At 39.7% G+C, this 23,222-nt stretch overlaps 2 protein-coding genes across 6 annotated transcripts in view; one reads left to right on the top strand and one right to left on the bottom strand.

The window, feature by feature from the left end:
• Positions 1-3,937: 3,937 nt before the first annotated feature.
• Positions 3,938-20,935, bottom strand: LOC108306477 (protein SCO1 homolog, mitochondrial). Its single transcript, XM_017531419.2, has 6 exons — positions 20,598-20,935; positions 19,140-19,230; positions 16,409-16,606; positions 15,321-15,413; positions 10,362-10,477; positions 3,938-4,850 (listed from the first exon to the last, which is right to left on the bottom strand). Exons 1-6 carry the CDS (start codon positions 20,880-20,882, stop codon positions 4,716-4,718), a joined length of 918 nt encoding a protein of 305 aa, XP_017386908.2. The 5' UTR covers positions 20,883-20,935; the 3' UTR covers positions 3,938-4,715.
• Positions 20,936-20,949: 14 nt separating this feature from the next.
• Positions 20,950-23,222, top strand: part of ADPRM (ADP-ribose/CDP-alcohol diphosphatase, manganese dependent) — a 12,467-nt gene continuing 10,194 nt past the window's right edge. For all 5 annotated transcript variants that reach the window (XM_037739580.1, XM_017531413.2, XM_037739581.1 and 2 more), the window contains exon 1: positions 20,950-21,041. The gene's annotated coding sequence lies outside the window, so the exon portion shown is untranslated. The remainder of the gene's footprint in view (positions 21,042-23,222) is intronic.

Genomic DNA, 23,222 nt, shown 5'->3' with positions numbered 1-23,222 from the left:
AAAGTGCTGGGATTACAGGTGTGAGCCATAGCGCCTGGCTAACTGTGGTTGTTTGTAAAAGACAGAGTTGGTCTCTTTCAGACGCACATGCTGGGAATGGGCTGGGGTGGCAGTGGGTGGGGGTGCAGACAAAATTAGATGTTGGTAATTACTGAAGTTTGCTGATGGGTACATGAAGCTAATTAGTTAACTATTACACTTTTTGAATAAGTTTCAAAATATCCACAACAACAAAAAAGAAAACTCAAGTTTTCTTTCAGTTAAATATGCACATAAATATTCTCATGAAATAGTACACAGACTGAGTGACTTTAAAACCCCTTATGAGGGGGGACATTAGCATCTTCATGTTGAAGATTGAAGGGAAATGCCTCCAAGTATTATTTCTTGGTAGCAGAACAACAGTGATTTAAAAATTTCTTCCTTTAACTTTTCTGTATACCAAACTTTCTTTACTGAGAATACAGTATAATTACGGAAGAAGAGCCAACAAACTTTCAAATGCATTGGAAAAGTGAAGAGAAAATAATTACCCCCATAAGTTCTAAAGGTTAGTTATTAAGGAATATGTGGCCAAAGAGGCTATTACTTGTATCTTGTTAATGAATAGAAATAACCATCCATTCCATTACAGAGTAATATAACCCCTAACTGGTAAGCAAAAAGTACAAACTAGGCTGGGCGTGGTGGCTCACACCTGTAATCCCAGTACTTTGGGAGGCTGAGGCATGCAGATCTCAAGGCCAGGAGATTGAGACCATCCTAGCAAACATGGTGAAACCCTGTCTCTACTAAAAATACAAAAAATTAGCCAGGCGTGGTGGCACGTGCCTGTAGTCCCAGCGACTCAGGAGGCTGAGGCAGGAGAATCGCTTGAACCTGGGAGGAGGAGGTTGCAGTGAACCAAGATTGCGCCACTGCACTCCAGCATGGCAAGAGAGCGAGACTCCATCTCAGAAGAAAAAAAACAAAGTACAAATGAAACGGGTAAAAAAATGCTTGTATGGTGACTGCTCTTTTAAAGGTAGCTCACATACACATATACAGAGATTTAAATTGTGCTAAATATAAAACAAGAAAGGTTTGGAAATATTAATTTCTTTTAAGCATAAATTTAAGAACAATAAAATCTATTTTAAAGAATCTTATACAGATGCGTTTACGACTTAAACTCATTTTACTGGGTACGCATTAGCCTCCCAACTCAGGTTTTACTGGTAGTCAGTAAATCTCACCTCTTATACTTAAGATATCAGCTGCTTCATGAACAGCCAGACGCATTAAGTACATTCACGCCTACTGCATTGATAGGATTCTTTTAATTTTCAAATAAACAAATGGCATTTCTTATAATACTAAGTCTATTAAAGAGTCTAATGAAAACACTCTAACCCACCCAGGTAAAGATTTACAAGACATTTCCATTGAAAGCCTTGCTTTTGATTTTCCAAGATTCACCGTTGAAAAAGTTTGCCCTACTGACATATGGCACCTCCATTATGGTTGGAGTCACATAGTCACCATAAGCGCACTATAGCAGCAAAACAAGTAGGAACCTACCTAGAAATCGGGGCCTGAGTTTTGCACCTTAATTCTCTGAGATTGGCCCCTTGTGCGTAAACAGGGACACTTGGAAGACATCTCTAAGGTTCCCTTCCCCACTTCTAACATCCTGACTTCAAGTCTTTAAACTTGACACTAGAATGAAGAATAAATAAAAGGTTTCTCCAAAAGCTGCTGTTCCCTTTTTGGATCATTGCACAAGCCTTAACCTGCAACAGCTGAGAATGAAGACTAAATTTTATCTAAGAGCAAACTTGCTGCAAAGGGATCCACACAAATGTTTTGTGGCTTAAAACAGATAATCTTTTTAAAGATTTGGCCTTTGAGATACTTAATCTCTTGTTAAATGAGAACAGTCTTTTAGTTAGTTCCTCACTTTATTGACCAGATTCCTAGGAAAGTCATTCCAAACCAACTGCTTCTGAGTTGGTTTCTATAAACTAAATCTTGCATGTTTATTAAGGAGCAGGCTGTTGCACAAGTTTGCTAGGGCTGCCTTATCAGATTTGGTGGCTAAAACAACAGACATTTATTTCCTCACAGTTCTGGAGCTTGAAAGGCAAACCTCAAGGTGTTGGTGGGGTTCTTTTTCTCTGGCAACCCCTCTCTCCTTGGCTTGTAGATGGCTGTTTTCTCTCTGGCTTCTCATGGTCATCTCACTGTGTCTGTGTGTCCTAATCTCCTACTTTTTTTTTTTTTTTTTGAGACACAGTCTTGCTCTGTCACCCAGGCTGGAGTACAACGGTGTGATCTTGGCTTACTGCAACCTCCACCTCTCGGGTTGAAGAGATTCTCTTGCCTCAGCCTCCCGAGTAGCTGGGATTACAGATGCCCGCTCCCATGTCCAGCTAATTTTTGTACTTTTTAGTAAAAACGAGGTTTCTCCATGTTGGTCAGGCTGGGCTTGAACTTCTGACCCCAGGTGATCCACCTGCCTTGGCCTCCCAAAGTGCTGGGATTACAGGAATGAGCCACTGTGCCCAGCCCTTTTTTTCTGTTTGTTTGAGACAGAGTCTCACTCGTCCGTCGCTCAGTCTGGAGTGCAATGGTGCAATCTCAGCTCATTGCAACCTCTGCCTCCCACATTCAAGCTATTCTCCGGCCTCAACCTTCCGAGTAGCTGGGATTGTAGGTGCCCACCACCACACCTGTCTAATTTTTGTATTTTTGGTAGAGACCAGGTTTCCTCATGTTAGCCAAGCTGGTCTCGAGCTCCTGACTGCCCACCTTAGCCTCCCAAAGTGCTGGGATTATGGGCGAGAGCCACCATGCCCAGCTGATCTCCTATTAAGAACACCAGTCATATGGAATTAGGGCCAACCTAGCAGCCTCATTTTAATTTAACTACCTCTTTAAAGACTCTATCTCCAGTTATAGTCACATTCTCAAGTATTGAGATTAGGGCTTCAATGCATAAATTTTGGGGAACATTATTCAACCTATAACTAGCATAGTTTTTTCTTTTTCACATACTTTCACTTTGATATAAATACTTAGGTTTAACATAAGTATTGAGAAGATAATTTAAAAACCAAAAGGCCTCTCTCGCATGCAGGTAGAAACATGTAAAAAGAATTTGTTGTATAACTAGGCATATTTGTTGCAGCTTAGGATTTACTGAAAAACGTTCAGAGACCTTTGCCCCCAGGCAGCGGCTTCTGGCAGAAAAAGGCCAAACCCTGGCATCCAGGGCAGTTAAATTTAGAAACAAAAGCCAAGATTCTATCACTCAATAATCACTTTCTTCAATGGCTGACACACCAGAAGATGGGTCAAATTTATTTATTTTTAAATTAGTTTTAATTAACTTATGTATCTGTACATAGATATATATAGACAGAGTCTCACTCTGTTGCGCAGGCTGGAATGCAGTGGCGTGATGATAGCCCACTGCAGCCTTGAATTCCTGGGCTCAAGTGATCCTCCATTTCTGTCTCCTGAGTAGCCGGGACTATAGGCATGTGCCACCATGCCTTGCCACTTTAAAAAAAATGTTTTGTAGAGAAGGGGGTCTCACTGTGTTGCCCAGGTTGGTCTTGAAGGCCTAATCACAAGCAATCCTCTGGCCTTGGCCTCCCAAAGTGTTGGGATAATAGGCATTAAGCCATCATGCCAAACAAGTTATTTCCCCAGAAAACACGTTCTTAGGGCATGGTGCCCGGTCTACCAGCATCCAAGTCATCTGGGATATGTTATGGAAGCAGTTCTCTGCATCACACTGCAGACTCAGTGAATTCAGCTCTGGGTCTGGGAACCTGCAGTTCAGCGAGCATCCCATCCACCTGCCCTCTGGAGCCTGTGGGTCTCTTCCCTGAGACCTATGTGTGGCCATCTATCCATCCACTCATCACGCATGAGAAAGATCATGCTTGTCTGAAAAGCAAAACTGAATATACGTTTATTTTACACAAAGTACAATCCAGTATATGCAGAAAGGTACTCACCATCACAATCATGATCAATATCCTCCTATTTCCATTTGGTATGTCACTGAAAACCTGGTATATCACTTAGCTAAAAATCACACGAAAGCTCCCCTAGAGAAATCAAACTAATGTTTTTTTCCCCCCAAACAATAAATTTTCTCTTCATTAGTTAAATCTGATAGTGATATTCATTAATAAGGAAAACTCAAGTTTTCAAGTATCAACTCTGAATGGCAAAGATCCGAATCTGACTTAATAGCCACCAAGAACCCAGAAAAACAAAGAACTCAAGAAGAGGGAAGCAAGAGCACTAGGGACATGATCTTTTCCGTGAAATTCAGTCCCACAGCTATTTGAGCAAGGGTCCAAGACAATGGAGAGGCAGCGAAGCTGCTGTGGGGGCTGTTCACAGGCAGAAATGCAATGGCTGTGCCTCTCCCTGCTCCTTCCGCGGGGTCTGCTCCTCACTGGCTGCACTTCAACTTGGTCCTCTGGTCTCACCACAGCTTCCCGGGAGACTTTGGGTTGTCATCTTTACAGTTTCAAGAATCTATTTTGGCTGAACCCAAGGGTAACATCCCCATCCAAAATAGAAATGTTCTCATGGCATGAAGGCCATTCTGTAGACTGCATATACATACATTTATATTTATAAAGGCTTCTATGTAAGACAAAGCATCCTTCCTCTTTAGCAAGAGAATACTGCATCCAGCAACACTGCTTCAGCTAGCTCTTTTTCATGCGCGTCCTCATGTGTGTCGCAATTGAAGCAGCTATTTCTCTATTCCTCTTGTTCTGGCCAAAATAATCTACAAACTCACCATCTGGTCCAACCAAGTACATTATTATTGTATGATCCACCTGCAGAGAAAAGGGGAGAGGATGTGACAAAGATTACCAAAGTAAGTTGCTTATTTTACTGAATATATGCTGCAAGGTAAGAGAACTTTACATTAATGTTTAAATAACCTTTGTAGCATCTGTTATTTATGGAACAGGCTTAAGCCTATTATAGCAAATTTCTAACAAGGGATTGTCTAAAATCTTTTGTGTCCTAGACATCTGCACTGTCTATTGCTTGTCACATCAGCTAGAACCTGAAATTCCTTTGGTTTAATCCTTAATGTATTTATCCACGCAATCTCTGAGAAAAGAATTCACCTTTTTAGAAATAGCTGCCGCAGGCCTTCATAAGGCAGTCAATGTTTGTGGAATAGCAATGCTTGTTGGGAAATACCTTCACTTTTGAGTAAGATATCTCCTCAGACCCTAAACATGTTACAAAAAGACATCATGTGGAATTAAGTGTTGGTGAAAAACTGCTTTCTTTAGTAAATTCTTGGGTATATTCCCTTATGTTTTAGAAAAAGCTGGTTGTCATTCGTTACTGCCAAAATTCTGCTTACCATAGTTTATGAGAAGAAACCAGAAAAGTAACCACTAGTTTAAATAATCTATATATTTGAATTATATTTAGTTTTAATATTAGTAATTCAAATAGAAACAGGAAAATAAACATTTTTCTCGCCAAGGATATTTTTTCCTTCTCCACTGAATAATCCTATCTGAAATCAATCAATCACCTGGAAGGCAAATCCTTGGGAGCCATAAATGCTGCCCCCCAACCACAGAGTCATCTTAAACTCAGCATCCACTTTCCCCGCAAAGTCCTAAAATGTTCCCAGCTCTAACTTTAATTTAGATTAGTCATCAGTTTTTTTAGTTAGACACTTCCATAAAATCCAATCTTAAGTGAGATTTGGCACTTAGAATCCTTAGAATTGACTGCAGGTTTGATTGCTATCTCGAGAGACAAAGAAAGACAGGAATGTGACTACAAATACCAAACTGGAGACACCTCCCAAATATACCCCAGCATACATTCTATATCTGTGAGGGTATTATTTTTTCTCTACACACATTCATAAGATAGCAAATGGAAAGAGCACTTGCCTACCCACATAAGGAAAGAATGTGCACCAAAAGAGCACCAACAACTGGTGATTCCAAGTGCTGTGGAATAATTCACTATAGGAGCAAGAGAGGGGGTCTATGTTTCTCCACACATTTGATACAGAAATCAGAATTAAATCTCCAGTTCTCTTACTCTGTAGCTTACATCTGTCTTTCTCACGATTTCTTCCTTTTCTCTATTCTCTGTTAAAAAAACAAATTGCAGTATATGGGGCTTATTTTCTGAGTGTTCTTAATATAAATTACTTTGTAGTACACAACAAAAATATTGTTCTACCTGTATCTGTTGAACTTATCAGAGGTCACTCCTCAATATTCCTCTGGGTTGTGGCAGAGCAAACTGACATTTATTCTAACATAGAGGTCTTCCAAGTTCTAGTACTTCCTTGTATAGAAAAAGGACACTAGCATTCACTGACAAATTCTTTCATATGTCATCTTAAGCCATGAAACAGGTATTCCCCTCCACAAAAGACATCACACACTGGAAAGAGCAAATTATACAAATGCTAAGTGCCACACCTAACTTTAAAACCTAGGATCTGTCCAGTTTCGAAGTCCACAAACTTTTATCACCATGTTGCCTCTAGCTCCAAATCTACTGGAGAGCAACAACTCAGTTTTTTCGAATGTGCAAGTTATGTTTTACTGTGTTATTTTTTGAAAAGGTAATATATGCACATAGAAAAATATCCAGTAAATTTATACAATGAAAATGTTCCTCCCCCCGTTCACACCCAGAGTGCCTCGGTTCTCAGAGGGAACCAATGCCACCAGTTCCTTCTGTGTTCTTCCAGAGAAATTCTCTGCAGCTACCACATGTATATATCCACTACCACTGATTTTTTTTTGATACACACAAGTAACAATACATTATACAGTACTTGCCTTCTCATTTAACAATATATTGGACATTGTTCTACATTAGTTTATACACAGTACTTAAAAAATGGTTACTGGATTTTCAGTCTTTTCCCTTTACAAACAATGCCATAGGGTATATTTGTAAGATAAAGTCAAAAACTAGAATCTCTGGCCTAAAAAGTATTATCACATTAAATGTGAGAAATACTGTCAAACTGCCCTCTGAAGAGGGTGCATGGGTTTAATTCCTGTCAACAGGGCATGAGAGTGCCTGTTGTTCCAAATTTACTCCAATGGTGTATTTCCTGCTTTTCCAATTTTGACAATAAATTTTCAAATCTTCTAACTATTGCTGAGCTAATAGATGATAAATGTTACCTCATTATACAATTCACATTTCTTTTATTAGGAAACTGAACATTTAGGTTTGAAAGGCATTTTTTCTTTTTTGAAAAGTATTTTCTAATACCTATGTAAGAATGTAATATTGTTGCATTATATATATATATATTTATATATATACAAAATTATACACACACACACACACACACACACATATATGTATTGCAATAATGTACAGATCCACCTTTCTATGGCATCCCAAATGTTTGGTAAACCCAGTTTGATCAGTCTGAAGAGTTCACTCAGAAGCCAGAAGCTTACCTTCTGTTGCTGCTGTTGGAGATTAAGAAAACTTCATTCCACTACATCTCAAGGTTAACCTTGAAGGTACCCCCTTACTTCCTGCAGGTCCTTAAATGATAACAGAAGTTTCCCAAACTATTCTATGGATGAAAATCTGTGACCTCAAGGGACAGAAGTCATACTAATGAAAAATCTAAGGAGCTGGAGAATGTCTCCCCCTATTGGATGGTTTAGCAAATGTACAGCAATGAATTCCTCATTGAATCTCATTAAAAGTCAAATTTTTATGGCAGTAGGCCAGTATTTCTCAAAATGGGACCAAAAATACATTCTACAAGGTCTAAGAAGTGTCCATAAGATTTGTAAGATTAAAAAAATTAATATCCATATTCTGGATTATCTGCCTTGTAAGTATAAATTTCAGGGCCAAAGCCTAGGCTTTGTTTATGATCTCACTGGCACCTAGCTGTCCACTGCTGTTACAGGCAGACATGAACGATACATTCTTGCCAAATCAACACTAACCAGGTAAGGCAGGCTACACAGTTCTTTAACTTCAATTTAAAATACTGTTAAAGTATTTTAAATTGAAAATGCAGAGGGGCAGTTGAGTAGAGCTGGGTATCTGATAGCAGTCTAACCAAAACCCCATTCTTGTGGTGAGCAGCACTTTGGTTTCAGCAAAATCTCGTCACTGTAACTGAATGTCTTAAATTTAAGTTTTACAGGCTGTTTATTTGTACAACTGCTTTCTGACTTATGACTTTCTGACTCTGAGTTATGAGATCTACGCATAAGACTAAGGAGTGTTACCTAGTTTAGGACTGTATACATTTAAACAATTTAATATAACTCATGTAATGCTGGAAATCAGACTGATGAGGTCGCCTATTCCTGCTATCATCATCAGATAAACTCAAAACCAGTTAATACAACTCTCTATAAAGAAAGAAGTCTGGGAAGTCCTTTTTCTACAGTTTCCTCCCTTGGCCACTGCGGCCCTCTGCTCTTCTCCCATTCTGCTAGAACAGCAAGTGGAAAACAGAGGAGGGTCCCTCTACTTTCCTTACACTTAAGGTTTAATGGAAAATGTTCATTTTTCTCCAAGGAATCCAAGTTTCCCTAATTCTACGAGGCAGTACACCTGGAAGACAAGATTACCATGTAGGCTTAATTCAGGTAAATGGGCCAGAAGTTTGCTTTGAATTTAGGCTGTAGGCTCCAGGGGCACACATGTTCCAGGTTCAAAGGTGACAGAGAAACCATAGTGGACTGTAGAGACAAAGCACTGCAGTGAGACATCCCATTCCCTCTGCATCTCACTATTGGGATGGGCCATGGGGAGCTGGTGGATCAGTGATTCAGGGTCTTGCCCATCTTTCTTTCTACAAAACCAGATTCACAGCTAGAAAGACCCTTATGATTACAATGCCCAACCAATATTACAGAAAAAAACAGAGTATGACAACTAAGAAAAAAACTTGAAATAATGCTATAATACAATACCAACTTTTAATCTGAGAGGAGAAAAATGTCTAAATTGAGAGGAAAATTGGTGGATAGTGGTGGTGCTAATGCCCTTTTTTGGTGCTTCACTGTGAAACCACTGATAAGTAATAAAATAACTTGGGCATGACCCTAACTAAGGCTTCTGGACAGTGCTGATGAATATGAAGACAGTTCTTTAATATAAGAGCTACACAAGTACAACAGAATTTCTGTTCCTTATCATTAAAAAGCACACCTAATTGTGCAAGAGATATAGTTGATGGGCAAATAAACCATATAGAAAGTCTATCTTAGGATAATTTATCTTTTGCTTTTCAGAATTCTCATTCAACCTAAAAATGCAGTTCTCCATGGCCTAAAACTGGTTCTCCAAAGGAGCAATTTCTGATACCTCTACACTGGGGACATAGTGAGAACCAATACAATCTCTTTAAAATCAGTGTTGTTCCAAATGATGGCTCCTCTTGATGTCCAACATGGCACCCAAGTACCTGATCTTAAATTGCCCTAAAATCCTATGTGTCACTATAAGAGAAAAACAGGCAATTAAATTATGAGAACAATGAATATAAATCAAACAAGCATCTTTTAAAAAACATGCTTCTGGCCAGGCACAGTGGCTCATGCCTATAATCCCAGCACTTTGTGGGAGGCCAAGGTGAACACATCACTAGAGGTCAGGAATTTAAGACCAGCTTGGCCAACAGGGCGAAACCCCATCTCTACTAAAAATACAAAAATTAGCTGGGCATGGGGGCGCATTCCTGTAATCCCAGCTATGTGAGAGGCTGAGGCAAGAGAATCACTTGAACCCAGGAGGCAGAGGTTGACATGAGCAGAGATTATACCACTGCACTCCAGCCTGGGTGACAGAGTGAGACTCTGTCTCAAAGAAATAAAAAATTAAAAAAAAAATGCTTCTATTATCCTTTCAAATATTCAAAATTCCTAAGGAGGCTGGGTGTGGTAGCTCACGTGTATAATTTCAGCACTTTGGGAGGCCAAGACAGGCGGATCACTTGAGGTCAGGAGTTCAAGACCAGTCTGGTCAACATGGTGAACCCCTTTTCTACCAAAAACATAAAAAATAAGCGGGGTGTGGTGGTGTGCACCTGTAATCCCAGCACTTGGGAGGCTGAGACAGGAGAATCGCTTCAATCCAGGAGGAGGAGGTTGCAGTGAGCTGAGATTACGCCACTGCACTCCAGCCTGAACAAGAGTGAGACTTCGTCTCAAAAAAATATATATCCTAAGGAATTTGCAATAATCTTAGGTTTTCTTTCTTCTGAGAACCCAGTCAGTCACTTAGAGCTGTATGTATGAGTATTTGGGATCTGGAAGCTGGTGCATGGGTTAAAACCTGGGCATTTATTTACTCACTATGTAGTCTTCATCTTCGTCCTTGGGGCCAGGGCTGTAATACACTCTGTAAGCTCTGGCCACTTTATCGATCTCTTCTTTGGTGCCAGTCAAGCCAACCAGTTTGGGAGAAAATTCTAAATAAATTATGAGAGAAACAGTGAAAAATGAGAAGCCAGTAAAACCACCATCTCTACTTCAAAAAATGTATCAGTTGTAAAGCAGGTCTACTGCCACCTTCTTCCTGTGAGCCCGCAAACATTTCTTCAGGATTCAAAGGAAAAGAGATTCACAAAGAGCAAAGGAAAATTCTCCTTTGTAATATGTAAGTCAAATCCTTTTATGACTATCTAGTAAAGATCTGGAGGGAATATTTTCTAATTACTTAAAACACCTTTTAAATTGATTTTTAAAAAGTAGTTACATGTAATTGTGAGATATACTGAAGCTTAAAAATATTATCAAATTTTTTACGGCATCAAATGAGGGAAAAAATCTACTTCACAACTAAGTTCTTATCAGGTCAAAATACCTGTATCTTATTTTCCTGCAGATAATTTCAACACTGGTATCAGGTTCTACTCTTTACTTCTGATAAAGAACTGGTAAATTAATACTAATTGTTCCCAAATCGCAATCATAACAAAGTTCTGAAATAAGGGCAAATCATTCATAGCATGTATCTGCTATTAAGTTTTTGGAAGTTATACAAGTGAACTGGTAAAGGTCACTTAAAACACCTGGCTTCATCAAACTACTGAAATGACAGCCCAACATTTAACAGCAGTTCCTTCTTCTAAAGGTACAGAAGCTAATTTTTCTTCCTTGGATGAACTCATTCTAAATGATAAATTGTTCAGATACTGAAAAGACAGGCTTTTTGTTCCTATTCTGAGTAACTAAGGGGAAACGTGAACGAAGCCTGAGTTAGCTGCACATTCAAACTTCTTTAAAAACTAAATTGCTGAAACTGCATTTTTTCTAAATACCAACTCAAAGTTTTAAAAATCTCCCCAAAATGCAACTAGTAATGACTACATCATCAATCACTATGTGCTGATGAAAATTACCATAAAGTTTGGTATTTTGTTTAGGTACAGCAACTCAAATGTCTACTCATTTGGGGATATTATGGTTTGGTTAATAATATGTGATTTTTGTGATGTAACACATGTTTAAATTAAAGACTGTGTATAACTCAATGAGTTCATAAATACCTGGTTTTTACTGCTTTATGAAATGACTGTGCTATTGCCCAAATTTCTGACAAACCTGTAAATTGTAGATATAAATTCTGCTTAAGCATATGTAGTAAAAACTCTAAACTTCAAGAAGAAAACATAAACCTTTATAACCCTGGGTTAGGCAAAGATTTCTTACATACCAAACCAAAAGCACTATATTAAAACAACAAACTAGTAAATTTAGACTTCATTAAAATTGAAAACTGCTGTTTGAAAGGCACTGTTAAGAGACTGAAATGATAAGCCACAGACTGGCACAAAATATTTGCAAATCACATATATAACTTGCATCCAGAATATAAATAATACACATACATGCAAAAACAAAGAACTCTATAAAAAGTGGTCAAAAGATACGAACTTCACTAAAAGTAATACAGATGGCAAGTAAGAGCATAAAAAGAAGCTTAACATTAAGTCATTAAGAAAATGTATGCTAAACTCACAACAAGACATCACTAAGCACCTACTAGAGTGGCTAAAGTTAAAAAGACTAGCCACACCAAGAGTGGTGAGGCTGTGGAGGAGCTGGAACTCTCACACACTGCTGGCAGAAATGCAGAAATATACCATTTTGGAGAACAGTTTCTCACTGTCTTAGAAAGTTAAAATACACCTACCCAACCATTCCAATCCTAAGTATTTATGCAAAAGAAATAAAAGCATGTGTCCACACAAAAACGTGTACATGAATGTTCTTAGCAGCTTTATTTGTAATAGCCAATAAATGCAAAATACTCAAATGTCCATTGGTGGACTATTTATTAGTCAGCAACAAAAAGGAATGAACTATGATACACAGAAAGTGCAGACTAATCTTTAACAGAAAGCAGTTCTGCAAACAGGAGACTGGGGAGGGAAAACAGGAGAGATTAACACAGAGAAAAGAAAACTTTTGAGGGTAACAGGGTATATTCATTCTCTTGATTGTGGGATGGTTTCAGTTACAAAAGGCAACAAATTATATACTTCAAATATCTATACTTTATTGCATGTCAATTATACCTTCATAAATGTGTTAAAAGTAATTATACATACAGCAGATCCTTCATAAAACATATTTTTAAATAACCTCAAAGTTTTAGACGATATGTATTTGAATGTATCATATAATAAACATAAATATAAAACTACTCTTTAATGCTTACAGTTATTAAATCAATGTTACCATAATTAAAATTCAGATTCCTGATTTTTTTCTTCATATATATATTTTTTTATAGAGATGAGGTTTCACCATGTTGGCCAGACTGGTCTTGAACTCCTGACCTCAAGTGATCCACCTGCCTCAGCCTCCCAAAGTGCTGGGATTACAGGCATGAGTCACTGCTCCCAGCCCCGATTCCTGATTTTTAAGCACATATGCTGAAGAAACTTGAGTCTAGAGAAATTAAATTTGCCCACTCTCACAAGCTGAATTAGAATCTAAGCATTCATCCTCAATTCTACTATAATTTATAGTCTTTAAAAGTGCCTAACAGCTTTTAACAAACATACAAAGATGTTTTGATTGAAACTCCTCCATTTAAAGTAAATGCCTTCCTCAGAAGTAGAAAAAAACAGTCCTAAAATTCCTATGAAAGCACCACAGACCCCTAATAAGCAAGGCAATCTTAAACAAAAAGAAGAAAGTGCAGACTAATTGGCAGGATCACACTACCTGCCTTTAAAACATACTACAAAGCCATAGTAATAACTGAAGCAGCAGCTACTGGCATAAAAACAGACATACAGACCAATGGAACAGAATAGAGGACCAAGAAATTAAGCCAAATGATTTCTGACAAAGGCACCAAGAACATACGCAGGGAAAGGACAGTCTCTTCAAGAAATGGTGCTGGGATAACAGGATATCCCTATGTAGTAGAATGAAACTAGATCCTTATTTTTTATCATATACAAAAATCAAATATAAATGTAGTAAAGACAAATGTAAGACCTGAAACTACAAAATTACTAGAAGAAAACATAGGGGAAACACTTCAGGACATTAGTCTGGGAAAAGATTTTATAGATAAGGTTTTGAGAGCACGGACAGCAAAAGCAAAAATAGACAAATGTGATCATATCAAAATAAAAACCTTCTGCACAGCAAAGGAAATAATTATCAGAATGAAGAGACAACCTGAAGAACGGGAGAAAATATGTGCAAACTATTCATCTGAGTAGGAAGTAATAGCCAGAACACACGAGGAACTCAAACGTTTCAACAGCAAAAATACAAATAACATTTTTTAAAAGGGCAAATGATCTAAATAGACATTTCTTAAGGCATACAAATGGCCAAGAAGTATATGAAAAAATGTTCGACATTGCCAATCACCAGGGAAATGCAAATCAAAACCACAATTAGGTATCTCATCCCAATTTGAATATCACCAAAAATACAAAAAAATAACAAATGCTGATAATGATTCAGAGCAAAGATACCTCATATACACTGTTGATGGAAATGTAAATTAGTACAACCATTGTGGATAGCAGTATGGAGGTTCCTCAAAAAACTAAAAACAGAACCGCAATACAATCCAGGAATCTCACTACTGGGTAGATATTAAAAGGAGATGAAATCAGTATATTGAAGAGATGTCTGCATTTCCATGTTTACTGTAGCGCTATTCACAACAGCCAAGACATGAAATCCAACAATAATCAACAGGTGCATGGATAAAGAAAATGTGGTATACATATGTCACAGAATACTATCCAGCCATGCAAAAGGATGAAATCCTGTCATTTGTGGCAATGCAGATGAGCCTGGAGGATACTATTAATATGTTAATGAAAAAAGTCAGGCACAGAAAGATAAATACTGCATGTTCACGTTTATATGTAGAAGCTAAAAAAGTTAGCTCATAGAAGTAGAGAGAAGAACTACGGATATGAGAGGCTGAAAAGGGTAGGGGAGGACAGGGACTCTGTACCCCATAAATATGTACAACTGTTATGCGTCAATTAAACAAGTTATGTGTTTGTCATAGTAAATGTTTTATTTATTTTTAAGATAGAGTCCTTGCTCTGTTACCCAGGCTGAGTGCAGTGGTGTGATCTCAGCTCACTGTGACCTCTGTCTTATGGGTTCAAGCAATTGTCCTGACTCAGCCACCTGAGTAGCTGGTATTACAGGCACACAACACCAGGTCCGGCTAATTTTTGTATTTTTAGGAGAGATGGGCTTTCACCACGTTGGGCAGGCTGGTCTCGAACTCCTGACCTCCTGATCCACCCACTTCAGTCTCCCAAAGTGCTGGGATTACAGGCATGAGCAACGGCACTCAGCCTGTCATAATAAATGTTTTAAATTTTAAAACGTGCTGAGTTCAAAGCATGTTTATATTTAATTATTCATCTTTAATCTCCCAATGAACATACTTCCAGAATATATGTTTGTGCTAATTTTACAAAGGAGAGAGTGAGTCACAGCGCTGAATTAGAAGCAATGTGTCCTTACTCTCAATTCAAGGCTCTATTAACTTAGTTGATACATGAAGGCCAAGTTCAAATCTTTTCTCTGGCAAAATAAAAAGAGTACTGTATCAGGAATTGAGAAACCCGTTTCTTATTTATGCATTGACTATCCATAACAACAATTCCTAGCTTCAGCTTTTTATTCACTCATAAAATTGGTGATAATACCATTAGTCCTATTTCACAAGGCACTGTAAGGTTCAAGTGAATTGGTATTTCAAAAACTCAAAGAGCTAAATAAATGTAAAGTATTATTAATAAAACATACCTTTCACATATTTTGCGATGGCTTCTTTTGTGTCCCTCTCTGGGTCAATGCTGATGAAAAGTGGAGTTAGATTTGGCAGAGTTGGAATGTTATCTGAAAGAGAGTTCCAATTAGTCAGTATTCATACCCTAAGGGAAAAGACAAAACCAGCAATAAGAGGAGAGTATTGGACGTGCTAGACAGCTAGGCGTTTTGGAAACAGAGGAACTTTTTTTTTTTTAAGAGACGGGATTTCACCATGTTGGCCAGGCTGGTCTCCAACTCCTGCCTGCAGAAAATCCACCTGCCTTGCCTCCCAAAGTGCTAAGATTACAGACATGAGCTACCACACCCGGTCTCAGAGGGACATCTTAACATTCAGATGAAGAGGAAGAGGAAGGGGATGGGATGGCCTTTAGGAGGAGCAGACCCATATATGGTAGTATTATCTGTGGTGGATAACAGAAGGATGCACATCCTATCAAATGCCTGCACCAGCACATAAATGTTCTTACCCTGGATAATATCATGTGGCTGCTTAACTCTTAATCCAATCCAATATCTGTAGGTTTTCTCATTCCCACTGTATCTCAAGGGCAAGAAGGTAAACTATTAATAAGAACTGAATATCCTGAAATAATTCACTTTATGGAGGAGGCACCCTTCCTCCTTGCTAGTACTAGTAAAATGCCACAGACTACAGACCATTGCAAAGGTTCCTAATCTAATCGTCACAGTCACTGGGGAAGAGGCAATGGCAGTGTCAGTGATGCAAGGCTACAATAAAGGAAGGGACACAAAAGCAGAGGTAAGGGAGGCCAGGCTGACATTTTTTTAAGTGAGCTAACATTTAATGTCAAAACAAGCTTCCTTTGGTGGAGAATAAGGTCACAGGATTCAAACTAAAGGAACTTACTGCTTATTAGACTATGAAAATCTTATAAATACCACTAATTATGCCAAACAAGCCAAATGCTGAGATTTTATGTTCTTACAAATCACATCATTGCAAAACCCCACCTAACAATAATACAAGAATGTGAATGAAAAACATAGCAACACTAAGTAAACATATACTTTGTATATACAGTTAGTGACGGCTTTCTTACCTACTTCATCCACTACGTGAATCATCTTTTCTAGTTCCTCTGGACAGATATCAGGGCAATGAGTAAAGCCAAAATAAATCAATATCCACTGTCCCAGGTAGTCCTTGTCAGTTTTAGGCTCCCCAGTATGAGCTGTGAGGGAAAATGGTCCCCCGAGTAAAGGCTTGCCGATGTGTCGGTTCATTTCCTTTTCTACCGCTTAAAGAGACACAAACATACACACCAAAAAAAAAGTCAGTTTAACCAGAGGTACTCAAATACCTGACATACGGCTAGTACTATGCTAGTCACATTGGGGGCATAAAATGTGGAAAAAATAGTTTCAGTTTTCAACCTAAAAAAATCTTTTCAGAAAAATAAGCACAAAACATTACGATAAAATCAAATGAAATGCTATGGTATGCTGTAAAAAAATTTCTTCTTTTTCAGCAACAGTTGACTCCTAAGCCATTTTAGGCGTCCACGCTGGGGGCAGGGAGGAGCCACAGCGGCCTAGAGCTGAATGTCTGAACCCAAGCCGGGTGCAGTGGGTGGCAGGGCATAGGGAGTCTGGTCCTGAGGGTGCTGAGGAGGTCAACTGCATGAGGAGAGGACAGTGGTGATGGGACCTTAGTTACACATAGGAAATTGATGAAATAAATGAATATATTAAAGACAAAAGAGTTACAATAGGCAAGGGAGTCAACTAGTACTGGAAATAAACTGGAGGTGCTAGTGTGAGCTTCTATCTATATAGATATACATATAAAAGAAATACAGATGTACATAAATACATCTATTTTCTCACCATGTCCACTGAGAAGACACGGAGCAGACATACACCAAGAACCATGAGCCCAGAACCTGAATTCTAAATATCATTCTTCACTAAAAGGAAACAGATGTTTGGAGAAATGGCTGACATCAGGGTTGCGGCAAAGAAAGAGTAAAATGAGGCTAGAACCTCTTGTTGTGGCAGAAGGAAAGCAGAACTCAGAGAACACTGGAAACACAAAGCCTGCATGAAGGGGCTCCCACTAGTCAATCTGGGACAACTTGAGCATCAAAATAAAGAGAATATGGATTAAAACTAAATGAATACATAGCAAACAAGTCCAAAGATATAAACAAATGAATACACTGAGAGTTTGAAGGGGAACAGAATATGTAAGTATACACATATAAATACAAATCACAAAAGACCATTAATTACATGAGTAACTTTTCAGTAGCAAACCTGTTAGACACACATTAGTCAAGTGATCAAACTGAGCATTATCAGTAATGGGACAACTGGTACTATGTGGTATGTGACCAGATGCTAGGGGAATACAGCATCACTTTTGTGATGCTCCTGCCAAAGGTACACAACCTGAATGACCTGAATGAGGAAACATCAGACAAATCCAAACTAAGGGGCATTCTACAAAATAACTCTCCTGTAACTGTCAAAGCTGTCAAGGTCATGGGAGTCAGTTAAAGCCTGGGAAATTGTTAAAGCCTGGGAAGAGACTAAGGAGCTAACAACTAGGTACAAGGTATATTGGTTCTGAAACAGATTCTTTTGCTATGAAAGACATGAAGTAGGAAAACTTGCAAGACTGAACTCTAATCAAAACCTGAAGACTGTCTGAAGACTGAACAGTAGTAAAATATCAGTGTTAATTTTCTGATTTTGATGGTTGTATTGTGGTTATTTTGGAGAAGGTCCATGTTTATAGGAAATACACCAAAAAGTATTTGGAGCTGATTGAGGCAACATGTCAGTAAATAAACACTCTTGAATTATTTAGGCAGACTTTAAAGATCATTTCATAATACATTTTTTTCAATAAAACAAATGTTAACATTGCACCTGAAATTCCAAACTAAAGTCAAAAAAAACCTTCTATATTCTAGAATTTTCCCGCCACAAATTTCTTAGCTTTTGTTTCTTTGTGAAACTAAAGGAACTTACTGCTAATTAGAGACTCCAAAGAACAGAAAGATTTAAACAATAAAGATTTACCTAAAAACTTCTAAAACAAATCTTAAAAGTCCTAGGATAGTCACTAAAATATAAAGTTCTTATAAACAATTTCTAAATATTTCAAGATGCTAATCCACAGCAGTTCCTGGAATTTCCTGATCAGGCTCTCTTCACCTCCCTTTTATTCACAGGGTGTATGCAGTATCTATGCACACTATGCTCCTTGCCTCATCTCTAGGAAGCCTTCTCAAATCCCAAGGCTGGGGCTTCCTTTTGCTCTCAGAACATGCTAAGCTTCCTTATGGCCTGGCAGAATTGCGTCTAGTAAAATCCTTTACTTCTTTGTCTGTTTTCCTGCCATGTGCACCTCAAAGACTCGACTGCATCTCAGTCATCTTTGTACCCTCCAGACTTCATCTTGCCCAGTCAAATCTGTCCACTGTATATCTTTTAATATTGTTAGGCAGTGGTATCCTAGCTTGGATCCTGGAACAGATAAAAGACACTGACAGAAAAATAAGTGAAATACAAACAGAATCTGTCATGTAATTAATAGTTGTATGCCATTTTAAATTTCTTAGTTATGAAAAATGTTCCATGGTTATGCAAGGTGTTAGTTAATATTAGGGAAAGCTAGGTGAAAAGTATATGGAATCTATGCTATCTTGGCAATTTTTTGTAAATCTAAAGTTGTTTCAAAAAAAGCTTAAAAACAACAAAAAAGGTGGTAGTCCACAGCCGGGAAGAACTTTATTCAGTGCTGACCAGATGATATCTACTTACCCTCTGCCTTTTTTTTCTTGATGTACTTCATTCCAGCCAGTAAAGCTCCTCCAACAGCAAATGTGATTGCTAAAGACTTCCAGGAAACAGGCTACTGGGGCAGGGATTTCAAAAATAAAAATTCTAGTAAGATGCAAACATTTAACCATATAAACTTACAACAGTGGTTTTTAATACACATATACACAGGCCATGATGTTGTTAAATGCGCAAAATGCTTCAGGGATGAGAAAATGCCCAAAGTTTCTGTGGATGCAGTTTCGTCTGAAATCTGAATTACAAAGGCCCTCATCTCCAGAGGAAAGTTCCCTAAGTCAGTTTCTCTTCGAGTAAAAAAACAACCCCCAAAAATTCAAGTACCATAATTGTGACTACGTGTCACCCTGGCTCCAATCGTCATTTAAAAACAGGACGCGGTAGGTCACGCCTGTAATCCCGGCACTTTGGGAGGCCGAAGTGGGTGGATCACCTGAGGTCGGGAATTAAGAGACCAGCCTGCCCAACACGGTGAAACCCCGTCTCTACTAAAAATATAAAAATTAGCCGGGCGTGATAGCGGGCACCTATAAACCCAGCTACACGGGAGGCTGAGACAGGAGAGTAGCTTGAACCCGGGAGGCGGAGGTTGCAGTGAGTCAAGGTCTCTCCCACTGCACTCCAGCCTGGGCAACAGAGCAAATCTCCATCTCAAAAAAAAACCTAAACAAAACAAACAAACAAAAAAATAATTATCTGCTTGTGCTGACACTAAGAATACATATAAACCAAACCAAATTTGGGAGGTTAACCTAACTCTGACTTCCAGAAGTAACAAAGCCAAACTATAAGGGGCATGTAAAAGTGGAGCTTCTTGCAAATCACACCCATTAATTCTTTGTACTCTTATTCAAGTCCCCAAATAAGGAAGATGTCGGGGAACTAGGCCTAACTCATTAACTTTCCCGCAGCTCCGAAAACCCACTTCTCTTAAAAGAGGATAGTGGCTCTCAAGTTCTTTCTGGGTCAGAACTGGAATTCGAGAGAAACCCCCCAAAAAAGGCATATCCACACATAACCAAGTTCCACTTTTTTTTCAACTTCAACTTATACATGGAACCTCTGAAGGGGGTTCAGATGACAAATTATAAAAGTGTTCTGACTCCTCAATCACGGTAAACTTCAGGTTCACACCCTTAAGAAAACCCAAAACTTAATTTTTTGGCGGAAAAGCTACCATAAAATCCAAGTCCGGGCACCTAGCCACGTGGAGAGCGTGTAAGTTCTCAAGTTCTCTCTCGAGGACTGGGACTCCCGGCAAAATACGGGAAATGCAGGATGAGATTCCTTGACCCAGGTAAGCCGCCCAAGCTGAGGACAACTTTAGGGGAGGCGGGGTAGTGTCTGAGGTTACGACTAAGTGAGATGTGGCCGCTAGGCTGGCGACAGCCGCGACAAGCACCGGAAGGGTTATGCACTCACCCCGGGCTTCGAGGGGCGCCAGGGGTCTCTGCGGCCCTTCTGCTCGGGCCCGGACAACCCTGGGGGTGGCGGCGTCGCCGTGCAGAGGGGCCGACTTCCCCGGGAGTAGCCAGGAAGCCCCGAGGCCCTCCACGCCTCCTCTTGCTGCGCGCAGAACTGCCTGAGAAAGACTCTCGCAGTCCCCTCGGCCGGGCCCCAGAGCTTGAAACTGCGAGGCAAGAGGCGCCAAAACTGGCCACCCAGAGGCCACATAACTCGCCCTGGTACTAAGACCTGCATCGCCATGAGTCTCGGACACAGGTCTCCTTTAACCCTCCCCGCGACTTCCGGTAAAGTTCCGCTTCCTCCGGAAGTCGGAAGGAGCCGCTCTGTCCGTCCCGCTCGATGGTGGCGCGGTTGCATAGCTGGTAGTCAAGGGCCTTTCAGCCGTGGGGCCGGCGCACGGTAGGTAGTTCCTTGCGGCTGAAGGCGGGTCCGGCGCGGCCTGGGCGGTGCTATGGGGCCGCAGGACCACGGGACCGCGGAGGACTGTGAAGGGGATTGCCTTAGGGGTCCAGGCTGCGCGGCTGGGCCGAGGCCAGGCAGTCCCGAGCGCTGGGGACGCCCCGCCTCGTTCGCGGGCTTAGGTGAGCGCAGCTGGCTTCTCGCCCCGGGGACACCCACAGCTCAGAAGAGAGAAAACAGTGCCTAGAGGCCCGCGGGACTGGGCAGCCCCCTTAATCCTATCTTGTCTGGCCAGCTTTTTCAACCTTGTCCTGCCGGCCAAGAGGAAGTGCAAGATTGCTGCCTCCTTTGCATCCTTGTATAGAAACCGACTCATTAGAACTCTCATTTTTAACTTAAAAAAACTGCTAATTAGGATAATTTGAGTAGTTAGGGTGGCCTGGAAGACTTTAAATGCCCAGTACTTCTAGTCATGTAATATCAAAATGTAACCTGATTAATAAAGCATAGCAGTGTATAAAGAAATGTAGACGGCATGATACCCCATCCCTTAACTTAGTCTTCCTGGGACCCAGTGTCTTAAAATACTCTCGCGGACTACCTTGCTCCCTTCGAGATTTGAAGTTTGTTGATGGGTTCCTCATCTGGAACTGCTTATGTTACGTGGGTACATCCCCATATTAATGAGGCTAAGAGCATTCGTAGGTTTTTAGTTCTTGGTGAAAGTCTAACTTCATTCCGTCTGCCTTTATTTATGTCTCAATATCCGAAATATTAATCACTCCCTCCCCGCTTCTACCTCGGTTTTGCTCTTTTTGCCCAGGCTGGAGTGCAGTGGCGCCATGACGGCTCACTGCAACTTCCACCTCCAGGATTCAAGAGATTCTCCTGCTTCAGCTTCCCAAGTAGCTGGGATTATAAGGCATTCGTCACTACATCCAGCTAATTTTTTGTGAACTTCCCAGCACCGTAATGTGTTTGCTTCATTTTTGTTCCAGACCCTTGCCACTTGTGCCTAACCCCTAACCACAGACATTTCCTGCCCCAACTTTCCTTTTCTCTTTGTATGGTCTCTGCTTATAAAAGGCTTGCTCACCCGCCTTCCTGCACCCTTAGGCTAGGAGCCTCTGTTACAAGTTTCTCTCAACAAAGTCTCTCTTTATTAATCTCTGGACTTCCCCTGCTACCCCCTTCACCTTTGACAATAGAGTGAAGGAAACATCCGTATTTCAGGGTGGAGCTACCTTCTTTCAAAAGTTCATATTGATGCTTGAAGGCTTTCCACAAGGAACTTCAGCCAGTCTTTATTAGAAAAGTTTTATTACTATGATCTTGTAGCAGCTTTTCAGCAATTAAGCATCCCTGGGTATGGGAGGCCTCAGGCAGATGGATCATTTGAACCCAGGAGCTTGAGACCAGCCTGGGCAACATGGCGAAACCCCATCTCTAAAAACAAACAACAAAAAAGCCAGGTGTGGTGGTACAGGCCTGTAATCCTAGCTGTAGCTATCAGGGAGGCTGAGTTAGGAGGTCACTTGAGCCCAGGAGGTTGAGGCTACAGTGAGCCATGATTGCGCTACTATACTCCAGCCTGGGGAATGGAGCCAGACCCTGTCACAGAAAAAAAAAATATCTTATGCCTAAGGTGGCTTTCGCAAAATGCTGGCTGCTTATCCTGTACCATGACTTGATAGGAATTTTGAGAGAAACTCTTATAAAGTTTTCTACATTATTCTCTTCTATTAAAATGTTGCAGTACTTTCAGTTATCTGAGGCTCATTAGACACAATTTTCAGATATGTAATTTAAAAATTATTTTCTTAACACGCATATAGTACTTTATGGTTTACGGAGATTTACAAAGTAATAGTTTACTGTGATCATAGCTCAGTTGAATCTCACAATAACCTGTTGAGGATTATTTTACTCTAGGAAGCATGAGGACTATAATTAAGTTCTGGGTCTTTAATTTCATAGCTTTTGGCGCTTCATAATACCTCTTTAGAACTTAGATAATGTAGCATATAATAAATGGTGCAGGCAAACTTTGAAAACAAAGTTCACGAAAAACTTGTCGTTCTCCTTTCTATTCAAAAGCAAAATGTTTCCTTAGGTCTTCTAATTTCTCCAGATTTGATTTTCTCTAAATTTTTGATTTTTTTTTTTTTTTTTTTTTTTTTT

Source organism: Cebus imitator, unplaced genomic scaffold (genome assembly GCF_001604975.1).
Source record: "Cebus imitator isolate Cc_AM_T3 unplaced genomic scaffold, Cebus_imitator-1.0 Scaffold72, whole genome shotgun sequence".
NCBI classification, from domain to species: Eukaryota; Metazoa; Chordata; class Mammalia; order Primates; family Cebidae; genus Cebus; species Cebus imitator.
The sequence above is the reverse complement of the archived record's forward strand: the minus strand, read 5'-3'. Positions and strand labels throughout refer to the sequence as shown.